General features: G+C 38.6%; 1 protein-coding gene and 1 long non-coding RNA gene across 2 annotated transcripts; both read right to left on the bottom strand.

Moving 5' to 3' along the window:
• Window positions 1-606: 606 nt before the first annotated feature.
• On the bottom strand, window positions 607-7,331 carry LOC148128974 (uncharacterized). Its single transcript, XR_015745595.1, has 2 exons — window positions 5,996-7,331; window positions 607-3,833 (listed from the first exon to the last, which is right to left on the bottom strand). It is a non-coding gene; the product is annotated as an uncharacterized LOC148128974 (long non-coding RNA).
• A 35-nt stretch (window positions 7,332-7,366) lies between these two features.
• WNT9B (Wnt family member 9B) lies at window positions 7,367-25,189 on the bottom strand. The gene is made up of 4 exons (XM_026682787.2): window positions 25,034-25,189; window positions 15,468-15,724; window positions 13,025-13,290; window positions 7,367-10,908 (listed from the first exon to the last, which is right to left on the bottom strand). Exons 1-4 carry the CDS (start codon window positions 25,138-25,140, stop codon window positions 10,432-10,434), a joined length of 1,107 nt encoding a protein of 368 aa, XP_026538572.1. The 5' UTR covers window positions 25,141-25,189; the 3' UTR covers window positions 7,367-10,431.
• Window positions 25,190-25,748: the final 559 nt, after the last annotated feature.

Genomic DNA, 25,748 nt, shown 5'->3' with positions numbered 1-25,748 from the left:
CCTGCTTAGTGAAGGGTGGGGGTTATAGATCCTGAGAAATATATTGTCTGAGAAATCTACTTCCTATAAGGTTCAGCACTGCATTTTTCATAAAGCATCTGTTTTTTAACAGAGAGCAAAGAGCAACGGTAGGATTGCAGTTAGCTTTCTAGGCCTTTAAACTGAATTGCCACAGATGTTGCAATTAAAAAATTGCCTGCCAGATTTCAAAAAAGGAAATATCTCTCCTGGAATTAAATTTAGACACAGAACCATCAGTAGCTAACCTTATATCAACATTTCCATGAAACTTTGCAATGTTGGGGAGAGCAGATGATATTCCTTCAGGCACACAGATATTTCTTGACTTACAATCAAAACTGGAACCAGAATTTTTGTTGGTAAGCAAGACAATTGTCAATTCACGCCTCATTAATTTTCATTTATGGGGAATGGATTAGGCAGACAGATGGTTGGATCAGGTGAAATGGGAAGCAATGGGACTGGCTTGTCATTATGTAACTAAATGACACATGAATATGTGAACGTTCTCCACTGAAAAGCACTTGTATTTCAGGGAAGTGATACATTTTTAATGCAATTATTTTAACCACTGCTACCTCCCCTTTTAAAAAATGTTTTATTAATAAATGTATACAGCTGTTTATCTCACCAAATATGAATCAAACACATTCTTGATTAAATATCAAGATTTAAAGATTTAAACATACACTGATATATTGACATCACATCATATACAACAATAAGAACACAATTCATTAAACATTCTTGCAAAGTATAAAACATCCCTCCAATTTTCCCAACATTCATAAAGGCAGGGGAAAGGGGTATTCAGAAGAGCTACCTAGAAATGGAATTCAGTGACTGCCAAAGAAGCACTGAAAATTTAGTTTTGATAGCCGTTTCCTAGTCATTAAGGGGATTGTTGGTCCATGTACTGAAAAATTCAACTCAGCTTTATATGGCCTGGTTAGAGTTTCACAGTGCTCATACTTTGCAATATCCAGCCTAAAATAATCCACTCCCATGGAGTTAGATCTCTGAATTGGGCTGTGAAAAAAGGGCTGAAGGTCTCTCGTGTTCTCTGCTCCAATCACAGCTGGGATTAAAATGTCATGGGAAATGGCCCCTTGGCAAAGAGCAAAATTTTGTTCAGCCATGCTGAAAATCCTCTCGCTGCATGTTTTATTCCTGCCACAAACCTTCAGAAACCTTGAAGCAATGCTTTGCTGGTGGCAGTGGGAGTTGGCTTTAGGCCCGACTTTAAAAACTCACAGAAGGAAAGCTAATTGAGCTGAAATAAATTCAAACCTTCCTTATTCTTTAGATTCAATAATGTAGCAGTCCAAGATAAGAGCATAAGGGCATTTTCATTCATCTTGGAATCCAGTAGCAGCTTCTTCAATATGTAAATATACCCATGAGACTGGATCAATGTATTAGTCAGCTGATTCAAGCTTCAGCCTATAAACTAGTAAGACCATTTTGGTTCTGCAGATCAAAATGCATGCTTGTTTCAGTTTTAAAGGCGCTTGGAACCTTTACAAATGAAGCTAAGGTATTTAGCCTTACCATAGTGAGTGACATTGTTATTTATTCATTAAAGTACAAATTCAACAACTCCATAGTATGTCGCTACTAGGGCTTCAGTGATATTTTTATCCCACTCTTCTTCCAAGGAACATAATGCAGCTAACATTGGGTTCTTTCCCCTTTCTTTATCCTCACAAGGCTGGGATATGTGCAGCTGAAAGCAAGAAATATTCAAGATTCTCATGAATTTTACATGGCAGACTATGGAATTGAAATCTTGGCTCCACACTCTTGGTCTACAACTCTAACAGCTATTCCATAATTTTATAACAGTAGTATGTTATTAGATCAAAGCTATTTAAATAGATTAACAATCCTAATTCTAATAAAAACAAATCTTTTCCAATCAAAACAAATGGTTTTCAAGAGATCATTAAACTGAATATCTACATTTCCCTTCTAGAGAAAGTAGCTATAATGGTGTATAAAACTCACGTTTTCTTCCTTACATTACTGATCATGGTCCTTATGCTAGTTTCTACTTTTAAAATGGAAACTCAAGATTAAAAAGCAGAGTTCTTTAAAATACAATATAAAAGATATTAATCGGATAATAGGATATAAGCATTGCAACATCTGAACATCTGGACAATGATTACAGCAATATATTCCCATTAAAAATGAAAGGCTGTAGTTGTGTATTATTTAAAAGTCTTATATTGTAGTGTTACATTTCAACAACCCAATACACAAATGTTATGAAAAATGTACAAGACGCATAAATAATATAAATATGCTCAAACGTTACACATTTTGAGGTAGGAAATAAAGCTCCTTCTCCTAAAAGCACAGAATCTCTTTTGCAATCATAATAAATTGTTAGAAATAACAAAGATGTACTGAGCTTTCCCTGTCAGTGTGGTCAAAATACCATGGGGTAGCCACTATGTGATGCTCTGAAATTGTTTTCAATGATTGTCTTCTTACCAAATTTTCTACTTTGCTGTGCAGCCATCCAAATTTTAAAATCTGTTTCTAGTGCTCATAAAAAGGTTCCCCTCTGCCCCATTCCTCCCATAAAAGGACGAGAATTTATTGAAGAGTAAGGCCGGCTTTACATTGTACTATTTGAAGCAGAGAATGAGACGGTTCTCTGCCTGCACCCAAAATTTACCACTTTGGAACTGAATGTTTACCTTTAGAATAAGACATACCCATTGCTCAGAAAGATTTGCTTAGCCTAACAAGGGCAGAGCAAGTGAGGTGGGCATATAGTTATCTCTGCACTTCAGTACCTCACACCACCTTCTACCGCCACTCAAATCCTTACAATGGAATCCTCAAGAGCTGAAATGAAACTTAAATGAAAATTTGGGACAGTTCTAACCAAGTCTGGTTTAAGTTACTTATCAGGTGATCCAGGCTAAACAGAGGATTTCCTTGGTTATTCTGGTAGCAATAATCTGGGCTGGTGTCTGAAACAATTTTGCAATAGTTATTTTTTTTAAAAATAGTCTCTAGTAGCCTGATCAGAGTCAGAACTGCTGTGGACAAGATTAGGGAAAACTCAACTTGCCCAACCCATTTCTCAGCTTACTTTTGATTCTGTAGTAGAAAATGAAAAGAAGAGAGACAAAGCAACTGGAGGACACCTATTTTTATGGATACCATATCTTCCTGTTTTTGTGCCAAAAGCTGGATGAGAGAACTAAAATCCACATAACTATGCCATCTGAGTCTGTTCATGAGGAACCATAGATAGTGGTCTTAGCCAATGATAAAACTTCAGTATTGGGCAGGTAAATGACCTCTTTTCAGGTTCAGGTATATGCTTGTTTCTGACTTTGCTTAAAATGTTGCACGAATGCTGGTTCTATAGATTTTTATAGGATGCCGGTTGGTTGCTATTTAAGCTGTTGATTCAGTATAGTAATTTTGGACATTTCAAGGTTGTATCATAGAAAGTCAGTCATCTTATTGATTCTACTTTATGGAATGTGGGCTATTCTCCACTCAGCATTTATGAAGGATTTGTGACCCACGTATGCTGTGAAAGCTTGTTGATATCTTACTCTTCACTTGAACGTTTGAATGACCCTCAGAGAATTAATGTGTTACTCATATTGGGGAACGGTAGCAATAGTGTCATAGCTTACTCTCACCTGGAAAATTTCACATAATGGATTTGTTTCCATTCAAGGATGCATCTCATTCCAACATTTGAGTGAGAAGTGAACATGCTCCTTTTCAAGTCAGACACTGGAGCTGAATGAAATCTGCATCAAGGTTTTTGCTGCTGGCTGAGATCCAGAATCCATTTTCAATCAGAGAAAATAAAAAGAGGAATATCTTCATTGCTAAACAGCTGCTGCCTTTACATTCAAGAAATGTAATAACTGCTTAAAAGGAAAAGCCTAAAATGCCTTGGCAAAAAGAGCTGCTTCATTCAACAGAATCATATTTGCATTCAAATGTTATATGGTGATAACTGTGTAACTAATTTCTTTTAAGCGTCTACTAAAATACAGGAGTGGATGCTACCTGTACTAAATATTCATTGTCCTGTTAGGATACTATATAGGAACCGAGTTCAGGATAAACAGCTTAAAGTACCTGGTGTGGGAAGACGACAAGGAGATACTTTGGATGGGTTGGAGAAGTGTTTCTCATCCTTAGCAATTTTAAGATGTATGAACTTCAACAACCTGGAATTCCCCAGCCAGCAGAATTCTGGGAACTTAAGTCCACACACATCTTAAGGTTTCTGAGGTTGAGAAACACCAGGTGGAACTTTGTTCTTCCCCTCTGTTTGATAGAGAAAAGCAGTGTGGGTTTACACAAAAGTTGAAAACACAAATGCCAAATAATCTCTATATGGCTTGGGACCAGAGGTGGGATTCTACCAGTTTGCACCTATTCGCTAGAACTGGTTGTTAACATTCTAAGCAGTTCCGGTTAATAGAAGAAATTACTGGCCTAATCCTGTAAGGAAGGCATGAAGGAAACATTCTGGTGTTGCTTACAGAAACTGCCTCTCCGTTAACCCTTATTATATTCTTGGCAGGACTAGACTTCCTGTCTCTGGAATTTCTCTTAAAAAAATTTTTCCTCCACACTTTGCTTGTGTGGAGTGACCATTCAAAGTTACAATGGCACTGAAAAAAGTCACTTATGACTGTTTTTCACACTTACGACTGTTGCAGCATCCCCACAGTCATGAGAGGCCAGGCGAGGAGATGGTACCTCGATATGAGTGATATTGAGTTGGCCAATAACATGACCAGCAAGCCACGTCCACCCAGACACATGACCACCAAGCCATGTCCACCAACTAAGCCATGCCCACAGAAACGGTTGTTTAAAAAATTGAATCCCACCCCTGCTTGGGACATCTATCAAATAGTATTTCTCCTCATCCCCAATTCCCACATGTAGCAGCAAAGTGCGAACAATAAACTCCAGGAAGCACTTCCTTATGACAAGATGGCTAGTACTAAACTGCAAGCTGGCTGGAAACCAAAAATGTATTCTTTAAAAACTATTTGTGAAATATTACTGTATGGATTGTTTTCCTCACCGCTGATTCTTTTCTGTCATTAGTTTCTGCTCATGATTGTGGATTCTATTCTTCATATCCAATATTATGGAGTATTGATAGAACTGTCAACATGCTATTTTGACACTTACATGGATGATCCTTATCACATATACAAATTTCTCATTTTTGCTATTATATTCAAAAGGCAAAAGTATTGGATGAAGACTTGATAAAATAGACCACACTCAACATTATTTGCATGTTGTTAGGTCCCAAACTTGTATAGGCCTGCTTAAGGATTTAGCATAACTAACTTGCAGAGTCATATTATTCAGAACTGAAAGCCTCACATTGTGATAAATCCATTTTATTCCATCTCCTACATATAGCTGTGCTGTTTGTGAAGTCAGTGAGGAGGAAAACAAATAGATGCTTTTCTCCACCAGTTTTGCTTTAATAAACCAGCTAAATTTCATCAAATCCCACGGGAATCATCCAAGAAATATTTTCCTTACAGATTAATAAGGTTAGTACATAAATCTTGGCTCAAGTCATGCTTAATAAGCATGAAGATTGTTTGGGAATCAAGATCAATTAGAGTCTAACTGGTAATCCTGTGCAGATTAGAACTACATGAATGAAAATTAAGCTGCAATATTTATTTACAAGTGGATAAAAGATTTAAAGAATTGCCAAGCATATATGGTCAGAAGAAAAGAGTAGCAAAAATAAAACAAACTCCAGTGCTAATATTCACAATGCTACATCAGTCTTACCCAACATAGTACCCTCCAGTTTTTAAAAAAAAAAAACAAAAAAAAAATGACAATTCTAGTAGCATTTAGCAAGCTATGGTTTAAATACATGTAGAGGATGGCAGGTTTCAATCTGCCACATTCAAATATTCTAAAATTCAGTGCTCACCATGTCTGCACTTCAAAGAGGTCTGGTCCCCTCCTTTCCAATATCTTTTGTGGGACATCAGTCTCCTGGAAATATTTGCACATTCAATATGACTATCTGCAGAAGGAACGGCTTGCCCATGAACCAGGACTCTGATAAGGCAAAGTCATATTGTGTTTGCAAGAGAAGTATTCAAGATATGCTTGTTGTGAACATGGCAGACGTTTGAATAATAGCTCAAATATGTAATGTAGCATGAAAACTTGGAATTCTTTTACACTAAGTATCATAGCACCAATAGCAGCTTCCTAGTACTAGAAGCAAGAGTAAATTATCTAGCCTGTTATATCATTAACTTCATACGTGGTTAATACAAGATCAGATGAATATTCTTGTGTTCTCTGTGCCAAATTCCATTCATCATTGCATGCATTAAAAATACAGATCAGATGTGTCCAACCCATGGCCCCACAAGATCATAAACTTTTAATATTTCATGTGAATTTTACATTATAAAATGATATTGTATATGTTATATGCAGCCCAAGATAATTCCTCTTCACTCAGTGCAGCCCAGGCAAGCCAAAAGTTTGGACATCCATATTTTAGATGAAAAATTACTTCACAAATATACAAGTACAGGACTGATGCAAGATATTGTACCAACTGCAGCAAGAATTATCTTTTTTCCCTTTTGTTGCATCAAGATAGATTGTCTTGCAAATTAACACCTTGCTTCAGAGCAAGACATCCTGGAGTGAAAAATCAGGGGCTACCACTGTTGTAAAGCATAGAGCCAATTGTATGTATGGGGTTTCTGAAGCAGACAGAAAGAGAGGCAGACAAACCTCAGTAGAAGGCAGTCTGCTTTCCCATTGTATCTGCAGTACCACAGAACAAAACTGAAATATCCTGCAATGTTTCTAGGCTTAGGACACCTCATGTGACAGGATGTGGTATTTGGCTACCATTCTGAAGTTGGCAGTCAAGTACCTACAGCAATCAGAAAAAAGCATGCGATAGCTACCCTTTGAGATGGAAATCTAATCCTGCATTAATTCTATGTATTTAAAATTTATGGTGAAGATCAGTTTCTTCATTTTGTTTTGTTTTTTTTACTCCAAGGGAATATTTTTATTTTTTACTCATAGAAAACTTGGGAGGTAAACCAAAAATTATCTATAGTATTCTACATAAGGTCTTTATCCATTTCTTTCACTGCAACACATTAATCTTTATCAGTATTCTCTTGGTCTACTAATTTGTCATCTTGTATTATTACAACTTTCAATAGCTTTCACTATTATCATTAATGAGATAATAATATCACATCATTTTTTTGTATTTTTTTAAGGTTCATACTGAACAACTTGTAATCTACCAAAATCTACCAAAATCACCATCTATCAAAGCCCCTTTAATGGCTTACAAAGGCTTAAATAGGTCAGTTCAGCCACCATTTGTTCTCAAGTATCTAACCAAAGTAGCTATGTAATGTGTTGCCAAAAAGGAAATGCAGTTTATTTTCTTTCTATTTCTATATGTGTATGTATAAACTTGCATCTAGTTCTGTTTGTATTAATTTCTAGTTGTACATGTGCTAATTTAAACTCAGCAATAGTTAAGTTGTGGATCTGCTCAGTCAATTGCCCAGATGCTAATTGTGGATGGCAACTCCAAAGGCTATAATAATCTCCATATTTTTTTTTAAAGACACATTTAAACTGGGAGATTGAAATAGAGAAATATCCTCTGAAAAATAAATTCTCATGGATTATGAAATATATGCTTTCAATTACTATTTCGTCAGCTCTAAGTCTCAATATTTTATATTCTATTTTAGCTCTCTTTATATCCAGGTCATATACTAGTATTAACATTAATATTGATGATTTCCACAAACAAAAATCTATATTCTACAAAGAAAACTAATCGCAAAGCATGCCATAAAGGTTCTTAAATAGAAAGAATGCTAATAAGTCCTTCAATTCAGGAGAATACATAAACTAGAGCTAAGCTATTATCTAATTTTAGTACTTGCTAAAAATAATCAGACATAATGAAATAAAGCAAAGAAGTACCTAAACCACTGTGCACTGTACCAAACATTCATTTCGTATTGAAGCTGCCTGCCATCTTTTTGTTCCTCTCAACTAGAGAATGGATCTTTTCTAGGCCTTACTCAATTCCTAATCTAATACCTTGTCTAATAGATCAGGTGATATTACAGAGAGGATTTAACTGAAGAAATATTGACAGTATCCATGTCTCTTAATAGGGACAAACAGGGACCCTCTTGGCAGTAGGCCTAGTAAAATCTGTATCTACCAGCTTTATTTACATCTTCCATTTTTTAATGGGGGGAAAAAAGAGAGACACAAGTGAAACAGAGAGGGACACTAACAAAGGAAGGAATAGCATTTTGGAGAAGCTTCACTGCTTGAGGTACTGCAGAGCAGGCAGACCACTTAGCAAGTAGAGTTGGATCCATTGATTGGCATTCCCCATTCTAGTCCTAGATGTTTGTTTGGCTTTTACAAATTTGGTGTTCCAGGTGTTCATGTTTTATTCAAACTATTGCAAATTAGTTATCTTTTCCCGCCCTCTCAAGTACCAAAATTACTATTCTGAGTGTGCTTATGTTTCCAAACTTGCCTCTTTAAATCTTCCACACCTACTCTCAATAACTATTAACTAGGATATTTCATTATGAACTAAAATTATACAGTTTACCTCCAACTCTCAATTCCCCAAAGGCTTGACAAATATTGGTAGCCTTTCTCAAGCTTGCCGTATTGCTCACACTTTATTCTTTCTCAGCTTTGAAGAATGTAGCCTTCAGCACAGATCCTACCAGTAAGTACATCCCCTGGAGCTCTCTAATCAAAGACAAACATGATCGGCACGCAAGTTTTGGTTGACCAGTTTTGGGAGAACTTTCACCCAAATTTCCCCAGTAGCATTATTTCTATTTCAGTAAAAATGGTAGCAATGGTCAGCAGTGATTAAACAACAAGTAAAGGTAGTCCTCGACATATAGCCTTTCATTTGGTGACTGCCTGAAGTTACAACAGCATTGAAAGTGACTTATGACCGTTTTTCATACTTAGGACCATTGCAGCATCCCTGTGGTCATGTGATCAAAATTCAGATGCTTGGCAAACTGGTCCCTATTTATAACAGTTGCAGTGTCCCATATGGTCACCTCTTGTGACCTTCTGACAAGTGAAGTCAATGGGGAAGCCAGATTCACAGCTGAGTTACTACTTAATAATTGTAGTGATTGACTTAACAAGAGTGGTGAGAAAGGTCATAAAATGGGGCAAAACTCACTTAATAAATGTTTTGCTTAGCAATAAAAATTATGGGCTCAATTATGACCATAAATCGAGGACTACCTATAGATAGATACCAGCTGCCCAGAGTCATCCAGCTATTTTTTTTTTCAGAAGGCCCAGGGGAGGATTCAGTAAATGTAGCCTTTTTGGAACAATTGCTACCGACTAAAGATGCATTAGAATAATGTTGGACCTAAGAACAACTGGGAAGGTTTGATTTGTTTGTCTTCTATTCAGAACCGTTCTTACCATTTTGTTATTTATTATTAGTTGCTACTCAGATCTTTGATTTAAACAAAGTATTTTGCTTAGTGTATCACAGCATGTCTGTAGGAGATGACCAGGCTGAGCCCAAGGGAGGGGTCAAATGCATCCTCAGTCTCAAGTCCTTTCACACCTACAAGAGATCTAAGTCCAGTCCACCTTGAATTCTGTTGACCTTTATTGCCAATTTGCTTTGACCACTAGAAGTTCAGATTATTCTAGAGAGCCTTGGCCCTTGGATACAAAATTAATTTGAATTGCCTGGACTCCTGATTTCCTGCGCTTGACAATATCCTAACTTGGAGTTTTCAGATTTATTGTATTTCAAGCCTTATAATTCCCAAATAGAATAATCCATGACCATTGGAAATGGTTATATTACCTGCAGTGTTTCAACTTGGGGAATGCTACTTACAAAATTAGGAAATGGAGAGTAAAATTATTCATACTTCCCGCAATTAAGGTTTCAATTTTCAGTTCCGGACTCCTCCACTTGGAAGAGGTCTCAGGTAAAGAAAGACATCTTATTTCGATCAGAATAAACAGCCCTAAGACAGGTGAACCAAGGTCCTGGCAATATAAGATAATCATCTTCTAGGCAGAGTTCTCCAGCTCTGTCCAGTCAGTCCTGAGGGTCGGTTTGTTCTTATTTTATGCTTTTTCCTTGCTTGCTGGACCCCAAATCAATAATTTCAGCGCTAGGACCTGGCACAAATTACCCCTATTTTAGGTTTTAGATCCAATATCGACGTGGAAATTGCTATATCAAAGAAGTCCAAGTCATCGTGATATTTAGATCTAGATGCAATCTTAAGGGGAACTAGCCATTGTTCTCCGACTCCCTGGTTCAATGTCTTATTGCTTGCAGCTGTAAACCACTTCTTCCTGCATGCACTGCTGACATTCCACATAGCAGCACCATTGCACTTGGCAATGGCAAGAGAAGGTAACAATGTGTGTCTGGATATTGTAACCCCGGCCACAGCACATACTGTCACAGTTGGCCTCACGGGAACACGTCCTTCCAGCCGTGCCGACTGAATACCTGCTAGATCGGCAGAAGCTAGGAGAATCTTCCATATAAACCAGATCAGTGGGGCGTGGAGTAGTAGGACCTTTAGCTAAGTGGCCATGATGTTGGGGGCTCACCAGCTCTGATTGTCCCATAGCATCATTGGTGACACTGAAGACTTTGACAGCACCATCATAGCGTAGCTTCAGGAGCTTTCCTGTCTCGTGGAAAGGAGACAACTGTTTCCAGCAAGTTCTCACAGCACATGAGCCAGACACACCATGGCACTTGCAAGTGGTCTTCAGGCCGTTTTTCACAGCCTGTGGAAGAGAAAAGAAAAAATTATTAGCCATGTTACAGAGTTATCAGTGAGTAATTAGAAGAAAGAAGGAAGGAAATCAGAAAATGTATAAAGTAGGATCATCCATACAAATAGATTTGACCATTCAAGTAATGATCTCTCCAGATAACTCACCAATGAATCCAGGAACAATCTTTGTTTAAGTGCATTTCAGTCAGTTACCTTATTCACTTGGTAACTTTGGCTGGTGCTTTCTCAATCCTACTTGCCTCACAGAACTGTCTGTTACTAAGTGTATAAACTGAAGAGAGGACCCCATCCCTCCCCATAAGATATCTTGAGCCCTGGAGGAAACAATATAAAGGAAATCTAACACTTTAATAACCAAACTTTAATTCATAAAGGCAAAGGAAATCAAATTACAGTACACAAAGACCAAGCAGTTATTACCAACTAAGCTTTTGTAGATTAATGTCTGCTGTTCATATATACAATTGTACCAACTATATTGCTCAAATTTAACTTCGGCAAGCATAAGAATTGCATAATCCTAATTAACCCCAAAACAGTTCAGCAATTTCATGTTGGAATCTTCTTTTGGACATTATTGAAATCTAGAATGTCAAACAGACATAAACCCAGACTGTGCCTGAAAAATATTTTTATGGGTCTCAGCACAAGAACCATTTTAGAGAAAGAAGGAGCAGGGAAAGTGAAATGATTAAATTTATCAATAATTGTTATAAAATATAAGATAAAATCAGGGAACTGGCTATTGAAGGATTTAGTTTTCAATAGTTTTTTTGTATGTTAAGAGAAATAGATTAAGGTAGATAACAGGACATTTAGAATTGAGTAACAGAAGACCATATTTGAAATTGAATTATGTACAAATGATAAATATGTAATTGCCTAAAATATATAAACTCTTGCTGAAATTCATGGAAATGAATAAATAAAAAATGTATGATAAAAATAGGCTAAGAATTTTAGACATAATATATTGTTGAAACAGTGAGAAAGCATGTGATTGAAAGGACGGAAAATTCAAATTTTGTAATCATCTAAAAGGGACTTTTTATAAAATGATGTACCTTTGGTGCATGATTCCAGAAAGATTATCTAGAATGCATTAATCTACTTCAGATTTATGTTGCAAATGTGGGCAACTTGAAGGGTCATTTTATCTTCCTTGGTAGTTTTGTAGAAAAGCAAAATTTGGGGCAAAATTCAGTTAACTGTTTCTCTTAACAACCAAAATTTGAAACTCAATTGTGGTCATACATTGAGAACTACTTATATCCACATAGTTGGGACTAATTGCTTCCTCATTATTTTAGGTTACACCACCACACAGAGATGATATGATAGCCCACTGAATCAGTGCCTCTGATTTCTGAGTTGACACACAGAGGACTGTACTGACTGTGGTATTTAAGCAAGTAATTTATCAGAGAATCAACTTTGCATCTGAAGACAATATTTCTGAAAAATGTAGTGTGTTTCCTGCTTTTAGGTGGCATGTATATATGTAGAAAACAGTATCCCTTAGGGAAAAAAACCCAAGGAAAATCTTGCATATTGCAGAGCTACAGCTTTTTATAAATGTTTTACATTCTCTCTGAATGCCCATCCAGTTTAAGTCAAATTTAAACATCAAGATACAGTGAGGTGTTCCATAATTTATCTGAAGGATGCCCGCTGACAAAAAATCTGCTGTAACCTGTACACAAGAGCATTTATCCTCTCTACTTCTTAAGCCCTATCCATGCAAGCTTTTAAGCATTTCCAAATATTGTTTGTGCATTTCTGACCCAACCTTTGCATTAGGGTTGTCAATTTAGGATTTTGTAAAGATGTGGTCAGACAGTAGCCTCTGAATCAACAGGGAGAAAGAAATGACCCATCTCATTAAAAATGCTTGCTTTATTCTCCCCTGTTACATAAACATTTTTTATAATGTCACTGTGGAAACCACTGTTTGGACCATATGCTGCCAGGAAAGATACAGATCTGGTATTTCAGAGTTCAGTTAATTCCCCCGTGGGAGTGGAATGGTGATAAAGATTACAACTTTTTATTTTCCACCTCTTTCTCTCTCTCCTGAACTGGTCCTGCAGCAAATTCACCCTTACCTTGATGCCCACGTTGGTGTTATGGATGTCCACCTTGGCCCTCAGATCTTTCCCAACCTTCTTCTGGCCCAAGAAGTTCTTCAGGAACCTGATGCTATACTTGAGGTTGTCACCACACACACCCCACTGCCAGGCTTTGCGGTTCTCTAGGCCAGGTGAATCGTCACAGGTACAGCGCTCCATTCGCCCAGCACTGCATGCTCGAGCAAGGGAATGAGTTAATGCTGCTGAAGACACTGCATAGAGAAATGCTGTTTCTTTGAAACCTAGGAAAACAAAGCCAAGCAGGAGTGAGGAGAACACATCATAAGAAAGAACTGAATAAATCTAAGCTGGAAGTGGGGATGCAGACAAGAAGCCCTTGTACTATTTGCATGCCTCAACAGGCAACTGGTGGAAGTTCTGAAGTTTTGCTTCTCTGTGGCTTTAACCTTTGATTGGGATCCCTCCTATAAGAAAAGTAAATCCTGCTGTGGTCCTTAGCTCTTGAAACTAATTTGTTGTTTTCTCCACTAGAAAGTTGCTTAATTAAATGCCTGCCAACAAGATAAACTGAAGCCTTTCTTCATGCCTTTGAGTTAGTCTTGACTTCTGACACTACATAAGTAAGTCTCTACAGTTCTCTTGGCAACATTTTTCAGAAGTGCTTCTCATTCCCTTCCTCCTAAGGCAAGGGTGTCAAACTTGTGGCCCACGGGACAGATGCATCATGCACTGGCCACGCCCACCCCAGTTTAGCAAAAGGGGAAAAATTGTGATACATCATGTGATGGCAACATGATGCTGCGAGTTTGACACTCCTATCCCAGGGGTGGGATTCTACCAGTTCGCACCTATTCACTAGAACCAGTTGTTAACATTCTGAGCAGTTCGGAGAACCGGTTGTTAGAAGAAATTACCGGCCTAATCCTGTAAGGAAGGCAGGAAGGAAACATTCTGGTGTTGCTTACAGAAACTGCCTCTCCATTAACCCCTTATTACATTCTTGGCAGGACTAGACTTCCTGTCTCAGGAACATCTCTGGAGTTTTTTTCCTCTCCTTTGCTGGTACTTTGTTTGTGTGGAGTGACCATTCAAAGTTACAATGGCACTGAAAAAAGTGACTTATGACCATTTTTCACACTTACGACTGTTGCAGCATCCCCACAGTCATGAGAGGCCAGGCAAGGAGACACATATCTCGATGTGGGTGATATTGAGTTGGCCACATCCAGTCAATAACATGACCACCAAGCCATGTCCACCCAGTCACATGACCACCAAGCCACACCCACCACCTAAGCCACACCCACAGAACTGGTTGTTAAAAAATTTGAATCCCACCCCTGCCCTATCCTAATGGTATACTAAAGTGCCTGGCCTAAAGTCATAGTGTCTGTGTCTAAGGCAGGTGTCCAGCCTTGGCAACATTAATATTTGTGAGAGTTGAAGCCCACAAGTCTTAAAGTTGCCAAAGTTGGACACCCATGGTCTAAGGCAAGTCTACAATTCTGATTTCCTCACTTCTAGTCTAACGCTTTATATAGTACAACCAGACTGACATTCATACAACCAGAAGAATCTTACTATTGATTAATATCTTGAAACTAAAGTGAATATTGGAAATGTTTTTCCTTAATTTTTTTGATAAGGCACATTCTTTTATTAGTAGTTTGTTTGAAGTATTGCTTTGCTATCATCTTTTTTTTTTTAAATCATGCAGGCTGGAGAATTCTGGGAGTTGAAGTCTTCAAGTTGCTAAGTTTGGGGACCCATGGTACAGTATTGGAGTCTTAGACTACTAGCTATTGTGAAAGAGTTTTAAAAAACCACATCCTACTGTTTTGCAAACAATCTTGAACAATGGAAACTGCTATAAAAGGTTTAATACAAATAAAATGAGCTTGGGTTCCAGCACACTTTTAGGATCAGAGCCTGAGCGGCAAACATTGGAATATCACATCTTTATATTTAACAAATGACATGAAAAAGAAGCGAGCGAGAATTCCATGCAGACAACAGGCTAGTAGAAGAGAAGAGAATAGTTTGTTCTATTCCTTCCCCGTCAGGGAACTAGTTCCTATAATAATTGCACACAGGAAGAAGAACAGTTTCGTAAAAGCTAGAGAATATCACAAACTAGAGGAGAATAAAAGATCACCGCTATCCAGCCTACTAAAACTCTAATCGCCTAGTGCTTATATTTTGGGGTCTAGAGAAGAAGGCTTCTTCTTATCTACATTCAACATTGAAAAAGAGGTAACCAAGTTAATTAAAAATGGCAGCCTATAAATGTTGTGATTTGTTGACAAGATTAAATTATCTCTCCTGTGATGCCCTTTTTGCCTAGCTTCTAATTATGATTGAAGGAATTGGACAGAATCCCAAAGCAAGGAGGAAAAGCTTTTGATTTGGGGGTTTTGTTTTTTTTCATAAACCTAACAAAACAGATGTTCCTATTTACCTCTCTTCAACAAGTTCGCCCTCCCATCGAGGCTGCAGTTCCAACGCTCATTGCGAAACTGGTACTGGCACTCAAGGACTCCAAGCTGAACGGCTTCCCGTAAAGTCTCAGCCAGCCCTGGCTCCCGACGACAGAGCCTCTTTTGCTTCTGGGAAAGCCTTAGCAGATCACATTGCTTCAAGTGAGCCTTCCAATGTGCAGGATTTGTTGAAGATCCCAGCAGTGGAAACTGAATCAAGGTTTCTTTTCCGGTCAGGCTAAGAGAAACAGAAGTAAGTTTGGCTTGGCTTGATAAACCAGAGAAAGCATTATTGCCACTAGGCATTAACAGATAATCAGTATGATGGCCATCTCAGTTACCCACCCCCATGTAAGCTTTGGGCTGACTTAGATGTAGAGAAACGAAGTGGCTACAGAATTGAAAGTGGTGGGAGAAAGTGCGAAGCACTTCTACTAAAAATCCCACACCTCAGACAAAGCAAAAGAAGAAGAAAAGATATGGATTGATAGAGATGCACTGTGGGGGACTCGCCAATAAGAAAAGAAAAAAAAGCTTGGCAAGCTTTTGAGTGAGGTGAACAGACAAATTTGGAGGCTGAATGTTTCACTCAATCTATTTTTTTCCATTAAAACAATTTGCTGCAGTATAAGGAATATAAAAAGAACCAGGTGGCTACATTCTAATGGAGATTCTAAACTCTATTAGAAACTTGTGAAGTCAAGTCTACAGTTAAAGGTATTTCCTAATGCCACACTAAGCTGTAGGAAGACATGAATCACAATATAGCGTCTTGGGTCCTATAAGGGAAAGATTTTCCTATAACCCTAGGAATGCAAAGCACATTAAAAGAGGAGGACAGATAATCAACATCCAGTAGATATGCCTTTTAAAAAAAATTTATTTACTTTACTTAGTTTTTAATTTTTTACTTGCTGAAATGCAAATCATCTACTACTTACATTTTGATGCAGAGAATATGATTTCCCTTTGTGGTCAAAATTCAAATATCTTTAAGGAAGGTTTGCCTTAGGAACAGGTTTCAGTAAAAGAAAACTTTGAACAGTGAACAAATGTTGGGAAGGATTTTAGAACTGTTTTCATTTAGCTAGTGCCCTCTACAGCTATTAGACAAAGTCTCAAATTATTCTCCATTAGAATAATGATGGAAGGTGATAGGAATTATACCTAGTATTTGCACTACTTGTAAAAAAGAAAAAAGGAAACCTAAAGCTAAACTATATATTGTAGTGGTGTCTCTTTCACAGAGGCATAATTCTGGGAGTTAGTGTACATAATTTAAAGCTGCTAAGGTAGAAAAACACTGATTTGGATGAATTACCAAAACTGATTTACTTCCATTAAACTAAGCTTAGTCAGAAGTAGCCAAAACCACATTCTTTAACTGGATTTCATTGCATTGGAAGATTTCATGTGATTGTTCCAATATCCACACATTTAGCCTAAATTAGAATAAGTTAATCGTTTCAAAGGCTGCCCCTTTGCTATACGGTAACTACGGTAATTTTATATGTAAGTACACACTTCATATGAAATGAGTATTCTCAGAATTTGTCTTCAGAACTTAGGTATCACCAGAAAGAACTATTAAAGATAGCTTGCTATTTTTTTTCTTTTGATGAGGGTTTTTTTTTTAACATGGCATTTAAATCTTTCCTACTAGTCGGGGATTTGCTCTTAACTTTGTTTCCAAATCAACCAACTTGCTGATACATTAGCTACATCATATGCATACTATCTAAGAACAATAATATAAAAGTAGTATAAAAATATTTAGATGATATTTACAAAGTGGAATGTTATATTGAGATTATATCATAGTTTCATTTTATCGGCCAGATTTTAGGGTTGAAAGCAAATTATGAATTAAATCTGACTGGGATTTTGTAGTCTTACCAAATTTGGGAAGATAGATCTTTGAATATCTAGGCTCATTTATTTACAATGCATTTTTCTAGCATTCTTGATATCATATTTCATTATGACTCTATCATCTTTCCATCTGTTACCGCACACAAATTAATATATTGTAGAAGGAAAGATTGTCAAGTTAGGAATCACTCAGTTTTTCATACAAGACCAAGTGTTCATAGGCTAAGTTCAGAAGGAAAGTTATTGTAACAAATTGCCCAATGAAATAAAAATGGCCATTTTGTTCTTAGAAACAACAAACTTGGATAGTATTAAAATGTCTTTGGAACATGCTACTCTTTCTATATCTCTAAGAAATTATATCAGAGTTTAGTTGAAAAATCACAGCCAGGAGAATGCAATTGAGAATACAACTTATAAGTTGGAGCCAAACTCTAAATTATGTTACATACTTCTGAGCCATTTCCTCCTCTTATCCTCTGCCCTTTAATTGCCCCCCACCAAAAATAACCCTGAAATGCATCCTTAGGTCTAATGATTTTATCGTTATACATTTTTATTCCAACTGTTTTGTTTTAATGGGTAGAAAACACTTTAAGAGCAGGTGGATTGATTCTGACTCTAAAAATGTGAGGAAAGAGTCAAGCATCTCTTCTCCCTCAACCCCATTCTCTAAGTAGAAGAAAAAAAGAGAGGAAAACTGCCAGGAAGTTGAACATAAGTCTCTTGGTTTTTAATTTTAATTTTATAATTCATCTACCATCCTGACCATCATCATTCCAAACCAATCTCTCCCAATATTACTCATGCCGCTGATGGCTATTGCCCTCAAGATTCTGCCTCTGCTGCCTGTATATAACCCAGTCCTGAGATTGGACATTTCCTGGACCTGACCTGAGTTCATTTACAGGACAGGTTGTACATCAGAACCTGTGATCTATCAAGCATGCATACGCCTAGCGCCAGGCAGCCAAAAAACCTTCAGTCTTGAAAGAGCACGCAAAGGAAGAGATGCTTATCACCTACCAAGGGTGGAATGCTCAAACCCTCTCACCCACCCAGAGGTCTTCTTCCAGCCAATGCACGATGTCGGTTAATGATTAAGTAAGTAAAATTTCCAAATAACCAACTGAGAACAAAATGGCCGCAGGTTCATCAAGATACAAGCTGTGTCTATGCAGCACCCACATACCAGCTGAACACTTACCCTGTTCTAATTTCCTCTGGGCACTTGGAGCTCCAATCAGTTTGGAAGTGAACTAGACGGATCCTCAAACGATTTGGAAATTGCTGTCTTCTGTTGCACCCAACAGAAGACAGCAATTTCCAAATCGCTTGAGGATTAATAATACTACTATACAATATAAATTTTCTGTAACTATCAATTTATACAATTATTTGGATAATAGTAGTTCTTGGACTAGACAAAAACAGTCCAAAATCACAAGTTATTGGTATTGGCTGAATTTCCAAGAAGTTATGTTCTTAATGCTTGTTGTAAATTATGAGAAATATAGTTCAACATAGCTGTAGGAAGTAGGGACAACTGATTTAGATATTAATCACTGGTTGCTGCATTAAATATTTGTGCTGATTTGTGTTGTGCATGACCTGCACCTCTTCCTGCACTATGAGGATCTATACATTTTCATTCATGCCCTGGTTACTTCAAGAATGGATTACTATTATGCACTCTACCTGGAGCTGCCCTTGAAGAGCATCTGGAAGCTTTAGCAGCTGAATGTGGTTACATGGGCAGTTATGTGTGCCTCTTGGATGACACACCTTACATCTTTGCTCCATAAACTACATTAGTTGCTGATTTGCTTCCAGGTACAATTCCAGTTGCTGTTGTTGCATCTATCCATCCCATCAGGTCCTGCAAAAGAGATATGATCCAAGTTCAGACTGCTAAGGAAATCCTCATGGTGGGTCCCAAGACGCAACTTTTTTTTTCTGCTGTAGCTTCCACCTTCCAGAACATCACTCCCTCTGAGATAAGGTTAGCCCCATCTATGTTAGCCTTTTGGAAAGTTTTGGAACTATGGTTCTTCCATCTACCTTGGGGACCAAATGGTGAGCCCGCAAGATGTCTGAATGATGATTATCCTTCTGCTCTCCTAAGGTCCTTCTATGTTTTTATGTTTTACATTTATTGTTATTTCTGTTTGATCTTCTTTATACTGTGATATGATTTAATCATTATTTCTTCTTGTAAGCCGGCAAGAGTCACTTTTTGATACGGGCAGCTATGTAGATTTGCTATGCAAACAAAATAGGGACCCATTGCACAAGTGACTAGGATAGCAGCTATGTCACTCTAGAGTGTAACAAAGCAACAGCATGCAAAGATTGGAACCAAAGCAGGATGAATAATGACTAGTGAGCAAGCCGAGAAAAAGATGGAAATATAATTGTAAAGACATAATTGAACAAATTTGGATAATATTAAAATGAAATTGAATGTTTTCAGTATAAAATACATTGAAAATAGTTGCTATGGAACTGCTTTTTGAAAATAATAGAAATCATTGTTAATAGAATGTTGGTCCTAGTTGGTCTGTCTCAGTTGTATTTGATGAAATGGGACTGACATATAAATTTATAGCCCCCTCCAATACATAGAATTCTGTCCATTGGGTCCTGTTATTTAAGTCTAGCATCCAACACCTTGCCCCAAATTCCTTACTCTAAAACTGCTTTCTAGTTATCTGCAGAGTCTTTGCATCAATCACTGTCAATTTGCTATCTATTCTCCACTTCTCTGTTGGGAGACCCATTCATATATGGCTCAGAGGCCTTAGCTGATTTTTCTGGGATCAATTCTAATACTTCCAGATGTGATGAACTACAACTCCCTTCATCCTCAAGCAACAGTGTTCCACAGAACATATCAGATTCATTCTAGTTTAGCATCCTATGGGAAACTAAAGATGCCTATGGATGAAAGGAATTGTAGGTCAACACATGTAGGTAGACCAGACCAGGCCTCTAGATAGACTAGATCAACTCCACAGGATGACTTAAATTTGTATTGAGATTGGTTATAATAACAGAATCTTGCAAGTGTGCTTATACAACCACTTCCCTTCTTATAACGAATAAAGTGAATAAGGGATCACTCCCCAGTTCACTGAGGCACTTATGTAGGTTGTTACTTGTAGACTTAAAATAGTTTTCATTCATCATCACTCTAGTAATAGATCTTGCATATCTGTCTACATCACCTCCCATGTCAGCCTTGGTTCCTGCCCCCCTTTATGTCCAGAAAAGTCAAGGTTATAGAATAAAATGCTGCTCTCCTCCTCCTCCTCCTCCTCCTCCTCCTCCTCCTCCTCCTCCTCCTCCTCCTCCTCCTCCTCCTCCTCCTCCTCCTCCTCCTCCTCCTCCTCCTCCGCTGCCAACTCCTCCAGATCATCTAAGTCCTGTAATGCAGCCATGCACTGAGATCAGAACATCAGGAGAGATCCCTGGGCTGAAAGCAAGCTCTTTCAATTGCAGCTCCCTTCACCCAGCAATGACTACAGCAGGGCTAAAGAGAAGTTGTCTACCAGAGGATGAGGAGGGTCATAAAATTGCATTCCACCCCCCCAAGCAGACCTGGGGAACAAAACAGCAATCAATTGATCCTGGGAAAGTTGGCAGAGACCCTGGAGGTTTCAATTCCATTGTGTGCCCAGCCTCCTTGCCCTTCCAGACCATCCAACTGATAAAGATTAGAGAAGAAAGGGGAAACTGGTGCTAATGCTAATGACCAAGCAATGGCAGCTTCTGGAGCATCAGAGGAGGAGAAAATGACTCCTTTCTCCATTACCCCTGCTGTCCACAGCAGTTCCTATTGGAGCTCAGCACAACCAGGTTTCTTGAAGGGCAAGGAAGGACCTGGGATGCTAAGTACCTGCAGGCCCCATGTTAGATATCTCCCCTGGCTTAACAACATCTATCCTCTGTTACATAGTGCCCAACTGGATGTGTTTCTGAAGCTCACTTCTGTCATTTCCTGGCAACTATTATTTAAGGCAAAGTGCCTATGATTTTACAGGTAGTATTATTACTCACAAACAGCCTAACCTTCCTTGAATCTACAGGTTTGCTCTTAAAACTATCCAACCTGGCTAGTGTTGTTGACAAAGAGCATCAACAAGCTCACTCATTAGCTTTCAGAAGCAGAAAGTAGAATCTAAAAATTCCAGCATTTATCTGTGGCTGGTCCCTGCATTGGAAGGCTGGTAATAACAAACAGGAAACTCACTCAAAATATGCAACAGTCCCCATAAAGAATTGGAATAAAATGTTTTATCAACTAAAGGAACACAGCTGTTTCAAGATTGCGGTTCCCTTAAGTTGCTTAAACAACCAAATCCACTTAAAGCAATAATCAATATTTGTTTTGCATTAAGGAAGTGATAGCTGGGGGAAAAAAGAATATTACCTCTTGCTTGGGATATCAGCATGCACTTCCTGAAAGGAGAAAAGGCTGATAGAGATCTCATTCTGAAATGCAGGCAGAAATAGACACAGCATCCCCAGATGAGAGATACTGTTATAATTCTTGGCATTCCCAGCCAGTATTTCAAAGTGTGCCGTCCCAACATACTAAAATGCTAAAAAGATGGCCGGACTGCTGGCTGAGGAATTCTCAGAATTAGTCCACAAATCTTTAAGATGCCAAGATTTGAAACCACTGATATAGAGAGTATCTAGGTTGCTATACGTTTTGACTAAGATTGTAATTATCATCTCTTGGGAGAAGCTAAGCAGCTACCTCTATGAAACTCTGTAAGATAATGCTTGTATCCTTAGATCAGATCCAGGTTTGATCCTAATTCACCCATCAACATCCGTAGAATGTAGATACATTGCTAGTGATTTCAAATACATTTAATCTGCTTCCTGGTCTTGGATTCCAACAGTATTATTTGTATATTGTTGGATGCAGTGTACAAAATTGAACACAGCATTTCAAACCTGCCACAAATTCACATAAGGAGGCTTAGTAGATCTTTGCTGTAAGGAAAAATATATGCACAAGTTCAAAAACATTTTATTATTCCCATCTTTCTCCAAAACAGGTGCTGAAAACAATTCAAATCTCAAAGCCCCATTCTGAACTTTTAGAATTCAAGACTCAGTATTTTTAAAAAAAAAATCAAAGCCTTATAAGAGTATATGTACTGGTTTCTGTAATCCTTAATAATGAAGAATAAGAATAACTACTAAGAAGAAGCCCTGAAGTGCTCTAGTCTAGAAGTAGGCAATCTGTATTCTGCAGATCTTTTAGACTACAATTGCCATTAGAATGGTCAATTGTCAGGGAGGATGGGGCCTGTACTTTGTAACATTTAAAAGCACCAGTTTGTCATATCTAAAGTCCTAATCTAATCAGGCAGCATTGTACTTTCCATTTTCCCCTCTTTAACAGACTTTTTTTTTGTGGGGGGGATGGAAGAAATATTGGGAAAAGATATGTGGAAAATATCTACATTTGGATAATTTAAACCTTATGGAAGAAAGTAAGTACAAAATAAAGACTTCTAGAACCCAAACTATATTTATATGAAACCACTGACCTATGTATTTATACAATGTAGGAAACCACAATGAGGCTTAATTTTTGGCATTATGCTAACACATCCAACATGGTTTGTATATAACTGTTTATGCCTTAATGTATAACTAGAACTCAACAAACTGTAGTTTATTTAGGAAACCGTAATTAAACAAACCATAGTTTAGTATGCTGCAATAAGGCCAGATAACTACCTTGACACTATTGCTTCTGCAGGCAAACTCACTTCTCAGTATTTGTAAAAATACTGAATTTTGGGGGAAAATTTTGTAAGCAGACAAAAACATGGATTACATCATGAGCTGCTCTCAAATTTACGATTAGCAAACTGAATTCTGCTTCCTGGTTTACTAAAGATATAAAAACACTTGCATTGTTGAAACTAAGTAGTGAAGCAGAGTTAGACATTAAAACCAATGGGGAAAAAATGCCTATGTTTTGGAAAAAGAAGGGTGGAGGTTTGAAAACTAAAACTGTACCTGGATACGCAATCCCAGGTATTATACAAGAATCTTACAGATTAATATCTTTCCCTTGCTTATCAAGACAAATTTGATGCATACAGTATTTTACTGATGTATCTCTTGAGAAGTTTTGAAATAATATAATACAATCTTAATCCTTCATAAATAGGTCTCAATAATTAAAACAGTGTTTATCTTTAGGTAAGCATTTGTATGATTGCAGGCTTGAGCCAGAATGCAAGTTTTTATGCAAATACAATATCTTGAAATTCAAATCTTAAGAGAATTTCAAATACCTGCATCACAAGGCACACATATATGCATCCTCACACTACTTACAGTACTGTGCAATTTATGTACAATCCCAAATTCTTGAGATTGTATTATGTCATGGCCTCCAGCTTGTAATGAAGAATAAAAAGATGTAAAAATGTACGAGTAGATCCGATTTTAACATGTTTAGGGATCCTCTGAAATTATAAGGAGTTCATTTCAACCATTTCAATAGAACTAAACATGGCTGAGACCGTATCACCTTGTAAAAGATACTAATTGTATAATAAATCACGAGGCTTCTGGTCCTCCCTTCCAGGGCTTGGAACTCCTAGCAAATATACATGCAGATCAACCCAAATGATAAGACTTCACAAGGGACCAAATTCGCCCATAATGCAGTGAGCGAGTTCAGCCTGGAGGGCATGGAAGAGTTTTCTGAACTTCTCGAGGGAGAGGGCAATTAAAAGCCACCTTCCAATCATAGAATGAAACACAGAACGCGTCAGAATCTTGAAATGTTACGATCCAGAGGTAAGCATAACTATATCGAGAAATTAATATGGAATACTTTACTTATCCCGCCCACCACCATCACACAAAATATTGCAATGTTTAGATGGTTCAGATCTGGCCCCGTGTCTTTCACAAAGCCCCGTCCGTTTTCTATCGACTACGCGCTTCAGCCTAGTAAAGGTAATCTTTGAGCTGGCGATGGATCTGCTGCAAAGAACATTTGGAGCCAGAAGAGGAGAGGCGGGGAGAGGACCTGAAGGATCACCTCCAGCAGGTCTAACTGATGCCGTCGTCTCCTGTCAGGTTCGCCCGAAGGTTGAGTTGAGTTTGTGATGTATTCGCAGGATAACTGTAAAACCGGTATCGCGCCTGGCTAGCAATTGAGATACAGCAACTTTCTTCAAAGCGTAAATCGCTGAAAAGAAAGAACCGTATAATCCCCAGGCAGCGTTTAGGATTGCAACTATGTATCCAACCATTCAGAATGGATTGTTTGACGGAAGAAAACGAAAGAGAAAGAGATAACGGAGAGAGGGATGTGTGCCATTTAAAATCAACAGGACAGAAGGGGGACAGGACAACTTTAGGCGTGTCCACTGTCGCGTCGGAAGTCAGTCGGACGGACACCTGTTAAGCCGGCTTAGCTTCGCCATCTGAAAGCAAAGAGTTAGGTTTAGAGAGCAGGAAAGAAAATAGAAAAGCTATTCAAAACCAAATTCGTATAAAAACGAAATTTTTTTTAAATGGAGGGGGGGGAGAGGAAGAGAACACCTGAACAGAAAAGATGTAATCTAAACTTAGAGCAGAAGGTCCCACGTCCGAAGCCGCGTCAAAAGGAGAAAACGCCGCTGACCCGAAATAGGCGTCCACTTGCAAGAGCAGCAGGCAGTAAGTGGCGGCTGTGGCGATCAGAGAAGCGCGCAGAGGCAGCAGCGCGGTCTCCCCCGGCGGCAGGCGCATGGTGCCAGCTTCTGCTGCTGCGTCGCGATCCGCCGCTTCCCTGGCTCGGCATGGCGCTGCGCTCTCAGCGCCCGGCGCTCCCGGATCACTTTAAAAAGGCACCTGGGCGGGCGAGGGACGCCCTCTCTCGGTCCCGCCTCCGAGCTGGAGGGCGAGGGCAAAGGGCCGCTGAAGGTGCGGCTCGCCTCAGGGGCTGAGAGGTGGTGCGCGGATCCCTCGTGGAACCTCAGGCCGGTCCCGACAATCGTCCTGGCCCGTGGCCGCAGCTGGGCTCAAGAGGGTGGCTGTTAAGCTACAGTCCAGGAGGAGACAAGAAAGGAGATGCACCCTCGGTCATCGGGGGTATTTGTGCCACTAGCCTACCGCATTATAAGGAATTAGCGGGCTGGTTGTATTGTTTTGAGTTTGTAAAACGGCCTTGTCGCCCCTCGCGTGGGAAACAGAAATAATCACTGCCCCGCAGCACAGAGAACATTTGAGTTTGCATCATTTGCAGAACTACGAATTAGCCAGCCTCGTTTTAACTTCTTGTTCAAACCCAGTCAGGAAGGCCAGATTCTCTTTCAGTTTGTTGTGAGAATCCAGAACATTAGGGTGACTGGGCCACC

The sequence above is a fragment of the Notechis scutatus genome, chromosome Z (genome assembly GCF_049901735.1).
Source record: "Notechis scutatus isolate UNSWTSFEM ecotype Mainland chromosome Z, rNotScu1.2, whole genome shotgun sequence".
Classification (NCBI taxonomy): Eukaryota; Metazoa; Chordata; class Lepidosauria; order Squamata; family Elapidae; genus Notechis; species Notechis scutatus.
Note: the sequence above shows the minus strand (reverse complement) of the source record. Positions and strands in the feature narration are given on the sequence as shown.